The sequence below is a fragment of the Micropterus dolomieu genome, linkage group LG22 (genome assembly GCF_021292245.1).
Source record: "Micropterus dolomieu isolate WLL.071019.BEF.003 ecotype Adirondacks linkage group LG22, ASM2129224v1, whole genome shotgun sequence".
In the NCBI taxonomy this organism is placed as follows: domain Eukaryota; kingdom Metazoa; phylum Chordata; class Actinopteri; order Centrarchiformes; family Centrarchidae; genus Micropterus; species Micropterus dolomieu.
The window spans coordinates 2,588,189-2,593,715 of NC_060171.1; the positions used below are offsets into that span (position 1 = coordinate 2,588,189).

At 43.7% G+C, this 5,527-nt stretch overlaps 1 protein-coding gene across 1 annotated transcript; it reads left to right on the forward strand.

The window, feature by feature from the left end:
* The first annotated feature begins 1,742 nt into the window (after positions 1-1,742).
* On the forward strand, positions 1,743-5,295 carry LOC123961520 (tryptophan 5-hydroxylase 2-like). Its single transcript, XM_046036989.1, has 2 exons — positions 1,743-1,932; positions 5,104-5,295. The coding sequence occupies exons 1-2, from the start codon at positions 1,774-1,776 to the stop codon at positions 5,293-5,295; spliced, it is 351 nt and encodes a 116-aa protein (XP_045892945.1). The 5' UTR covers positions 1,743-1,773.
* The last annotated feature ends 232 nt before the right edge of the window (positions 5,296-5,527 follow it).

A 5,527-nucleotide genomic window follows, 5' to 3' on the forward strand; every position in this document is an offset into this window, starting at 1 on the left:
AACCTGTTCAGCTGCAGAACACTGCATTACAACTAACTAGAGACTCAGAGAGGAACTCTAACCTGTTCAGCTGCAGAACACTGCATTACAACTAACTAGAGACTCAGAGAGGAAACACTAACCTGTTCAGCTGCAGAACACTGAATTACAACTAACTAGAGACTCAGAGAGGAACACTAACCTGTTCAGCTGCAGAACACTGCATTACAACTAACTAGAGACTCAGAGAGGAACTCTAACCTGTTCAGCTGCAGAACACTGCATTACAACTAACTAGAGACGCAGAGAACAAGCCATTCTTTCACAAATGTTAGTAGAAGCAGTCTGCAGCCTAGGTGCACGTTTTCATACACCTGTGACCATGGAAGTGATTGGAACACCTGAATTCAATGACCTGGAACCTCCTAAAACGTTGTCAATGTAGTGTATATTTGTGGAATGTGTACAAAATCACGAGTCAAATAAAATCAACATTCTCTAACTTTAGATTTATGTTTTTAATGGAACCAAACAGCCCAAAGAGCAGAATGTGACAGATTTACAGATATTTATCGGTGAACTAAACATCCTCTACACAAACACACGACTCAACACAGAAGAGCCGACTCCTCAGGTCAGGACTCGCAGTTCACCTGCATCTGAAGGATAAAAGACACCCATTATTAATCGTGAGTAAAGCTTCAGGTTCTGGATGAAAGTAGAGTAAAATGAGACGTGGCAGTGATGGAAAAGACATCTGTTCTCATTCAGCTGGTGGAACATCTGATCTGCAGTTGTTAGTAACTCGCTGAGCCTGAGAACACTCTGCTTTAACCATTAGCTTCTGACGTCTGACTGAAACGTCAGCTTTAACATCACATCTTCTTTCATTCAGAGACTCAACGTTTCATCGTCTCAGGGACTTTGTACATTTCTTTACACATGCACAGACTGCACAGCTCTTCCAGTCTGAACACAAACTGTACACTTTCAGAATCATTTTCTCTTACTATGTTTATTGTTAGGCACCAAAATACCAAAGCATATATGTGAAAATCTGCTGGGCAACAGACCCAGTTCTGGTTCATAAAAAATAACATGAATGTGTTATAATAATATGATATAATATAAACATGAATTTCAAGAACATTGCTTTATTACAGAATGTACAATAAATGCATCCATAAATAAATAATGTGTGCCTTTTTAAAATATGTATTTAATAATGAAAGTTAAACGCTGAGATCTGAGCTGATGCGGGGGCAGAGCGTCTTCTTAAAACCTACAGGTGCATCTAAAAAAATAAGAAAACAGTGGAAATGTTCAGAGTGAGCAGCAGAACCAGATCCAGAGATTAAAGGCTCGTGAAACTGTGCAGGTGTTTGGAGTTGATCAGCTGGTCAGAGCTCTGCTCAGGTCGAAAGGTTTTGAGATATTGGACGTTGCAGCTCTGAGTTCCAGGTGTGTTAGAAGTTGACTAAACTAAGATGGTGAATATTAGCATGTTAGCATTTCGCTGCTGTTTGTTTGTAATGTTTGGGTCCGGAGGGTTCTGCTGTTTGTCAGATCAAATCCAAGAAGCAGCTTCAGTAAAAGCTGAATGAAGCAGCATCAGAGGTCTGTTCAGAGGGGGAGGAGCCTCCCCTCTCCCTCCTCCTCCCTGTCAGTATTTATGTGACGGGGCCGGTGAGGGGCCGGCGTGGGGCCGACAGAGTCAGTGTGAGCGTCTCAGAGCGAGGAGCAGCAGAGCACGGCAGGCTGGAGCCCTGGTACTCCTACACACACTGGTTCCCCATGGCCTCGTCCCACGTGCTGAAGGACGGCCCGGAGCCGGTTCCCAGGATGCAGCCCGCCATGATGATGTTCTCCAGCAAGTACTGGTCCAGGAGGGGGCTGTCTCTGGACTCGGCCATGTTTGACCAGCAGCAGCAGCGCCACACCGGGGGGCAGATGGTGAGGGCTCCTCATCTCCTCTCCTTCTTTTCTTCACCTCTCATCTTCATCCTCTACCACTCTTCCTCTCCTCTTCTATTTCCTCCCTCTTCCTTCTCTCTCTTTCTCCTCCTTTTCTCCTCATAATTCTTTAATCCCCCTCCTCCTCTCTCTTCCTCTCTCTTCTTCACTCTTCCTCCTCTTCTCCTCTCCTCCTCCTCTTCTCCTCTCCTCCTCCTCTTCTATTCTCCTCCTCCTCCTCCTACTTATTGTCATCTTCTCCTCTTCTCTTCTCTTTCTCCTCCTTCTCCTCCTCTTCTCCTCTCCTCCTCCTCCTACTTATTGTCATCTTCTCCTCTTCTCTTCTCTTTCTCCTCCTTCTCCTCCTCTTCTCCTCTCCTCCTCCTCCTCCTACTCATTGTCATCTTCTCTCCCTTTCTCCTCCTTTTCTCCTCATAATTCTTTAATCCTCCTCCTCCTCTCTCTTCCTTTCTCTTCTCCTCTCTTCCTTCTCCTCTTCTCCACTCTTCCTCATCTTCTCCTCTCCTCCTCCTGCTCCTACTTATTGTCATCTTCTCCTCTTCTCTTCTCTTTCTCCTCCTCCTTCTCCTCTTCTCCTCTCCTCCTCCTCCTACTCATTGTCATCTTCTCCTCTCTTCCTCCTCCTCCTCCTCCTCCTCCTTCTCCTCTTCTCCTCTCCTCCTTCTCCTACTTATTGTCATCTTCTCCTCTCTTCCTTCTCCTCTTCTCCACTCTTCCTCATCTTCTCCTCTCCTCCTCCTGCTCCTACTTATTGTCATCTTCTCATCTTCTCTTCTCTTTCTCCTCCTCCTTCTCCTCTTCTCCTCTCCTCCTCCTCCTACTCATTGTCATTTTCTCCTCTCTTTCTCCTCTCCTCCTCCTCTGTTCCTCCTCCTCTCCTTGATGTCTTCAGATCGGTTTAGAGATTTGAGATTCTCTCATATTCTTTTAGAGTTTTAGTGGTGGAAAGTAACAAAGTACATTTACTTTGTGTAAATTTGAAATACTTTATTATTAGTAGTAGTATTTTATGTTATTTGTATGTATATATATATATGTATATATATGTATATTATATATATATATATGTGCCTGCTAGCCACAACTATATTAGCATAGTTTGTTAGTGTTAAATGTTAATCAATAACCTAGAGATAAAATTTAAAAGTCAGTTTAAATGTATGTCATCTAAACTTTAGACACCAGAAGAAAAACACTGAACATCCAAAAAGTTCCTTTCATACTTTAAAATCAGTAAAACTTCTGCTGAGGTGAAATGATGCTGCTGTTCCACAGGCAGAGAGAGAATAATGTTGAGCATGAGCAGATTAAGTGTCGTCACTCTAACTTGTTTCTGTTTGGAGAAATTGAGTGTGTTACAGTTGCCCCCGGTCTCCCCTACTAGTAAGAATTAAAATAAACTTCTAAAAAATATTACTAACAACATTTATCCCCCCCCCCCCCAGAGTTCAATGGGGAAAATGTGCCATAAGTTACTGGTGACTTAAAGATAAGTTCTAGCATCTGATAACTACATACGTACTAATAAGTACGAACTGCTTTTAAATAGCGAGTAAATGTTTGTTCCCTCGTGTTCGCCTGTTTCGTGTGACAGCAGCAGCTGACAGGCGTCTGCAGGAAAAGAGGAAGCGCGTTAATGTTTTGTTTGATCGTCAGTAAAGAGGAAATTTAACGGCGTCAGCGGGAGATAAGAGCAGCTGTGACGCGGAGGCTTATCAACACATCAGCTCCGTGTTGGTCTTTATTAGCTGAAGCAGCTCCTCACAGTCAGAAACAGGACGACGATGTTCAGCTCAGGCAGCTTCAGCTCGTCTCCGATGCTCCACATGAAGCCTCGTTTCATCCGGAGAAAGGAAAACACGATCAGGTCTCACTGCACCAGAGCTCCTGAACCCAAGTACTCAGATCCTTGAGTACTAATACCACACTGTAAAAATACTCCGTTACATGTAAAAGTACTGCATTGAAAATGTTACTAAAGTAAAAATATATGAGGATAATCAGGAAAATGTGCTTACAATGGTAAAAGTAAAAGTACATACTGAAGTAAAATCTAGTAGATATTATTGGGTAGTGTGGGGTAAGACCCCCCCCCCCCCCCCCCCCCCCCCCCCATGTTGTGAAATCACTTTAATATGTGCTAATTACAGATAAAATAAACTACAGCTAGCTGGTTAAACCAAGAGGATTATAGATCTGTGTTGTAGAAATAAACCTGCCTGATGTTATTAGATTTCCTATCATTTATTTCTCAGACTTTTAAATAGGCAGGTTGCTGGAACTTCATTAGCAGAAAGTCTGAGGTAAAATATGTGCATGCCAGCTAGTTAGCTGTAAATGTGAGCATATGTGAGTTTATAACCTCAGACTTTCTGATAGTGAAGCTGCTGGTTGGAGGACGGGGCTGTCCAGAGTCTAAATAACATCTAACTTACAAACCATCACCCCATGTTACCATGACATTATTATTATTATTCCTCATCGTGCAACACTGATTGAATTGATCTGCTGCTTATTTTCTCTCTGTTGATCGATGGATTGTTCGAACAGTCCAAACTTCAACGCTATTAACAAACAACCAAATTATTAAAATAATTCAAAGGGAAAAGCGGCAGATCTTCACATTTATGAACCGTGAAATGTTTTAAACCATCGAAATAATCGACACTAACAATCCTGTCAGCTGTTTTATAACCAAACATCAGATTTTAAAAACTCTTCATGTGTAAAGCTGCCAGATAAATGTAGTAAAAAGTACAACATCTCCCTCTGAGACACAGCAGAAGGAGAAAGTACTCAGGTAAAGTACAAGTACTTCAAATCTGTCCTAAAGCAGAGTACTTGGGTAGAAGTACTTAGTTACTGTGTCTCTGAGGAGGGTGTTTAGTTTGTGGTTTAACGTTTCCTCACAAATATAAAGAAAGAACGAGACAATAATTTATTTTACATCTCAAAGGGATTTTCAGGAACAAACAGTGAAGCTGGAGTAAAACTCGCTCTGCTCTTTTCTTTCGTTGCTGATGTGTTTTGAAGCGGTTTCCTCTGTGTTTAATGAACGGAGTCATGTGACCGCGACAGGAAGCGGGTTTCTGTTTACACGCTGGGTTTCCTGTTGTTGTTGTTGTTGTTGTTGTTGCTGCTGTCGTCCAGTCGAGGCGTCCGTCCTTCTGTCCCATCAGCGAGACGCCGGACAAAGAGAGCGCTGAGGATTCTGGGAAGACGGCGGTGGTGTTTTCTCTGAAGAACGAGGTGGGCTGTCTGGTCAGAGCTCTCAGACTGTTCCAGGTGAGACCAAGCTTCCTGTTTCCTGTTTCTTATTTCCTGTTTCACCTCCAAGGATGATTTACTGACATCATCTCCTCTCTCCTCCCCTCTCCCTCGCTCTCTCCCTCTCCTCCCCTCTCCCTCTCCTCTCCCTCTCCTCCCTCTCCTTCCCTCTCCCTCTCCCTCTCCTCTCCCTCTCCTCCCTCTCTCTCTCCCTCTCCTCTCCCTCCCCTCTCCCTCTCCTCTCCCTCTCCTCCCTCGCTCTCTCCCTCTCCTCCCTCTCTCTCTCCCTCCTCCCTCTCTCTCTCCC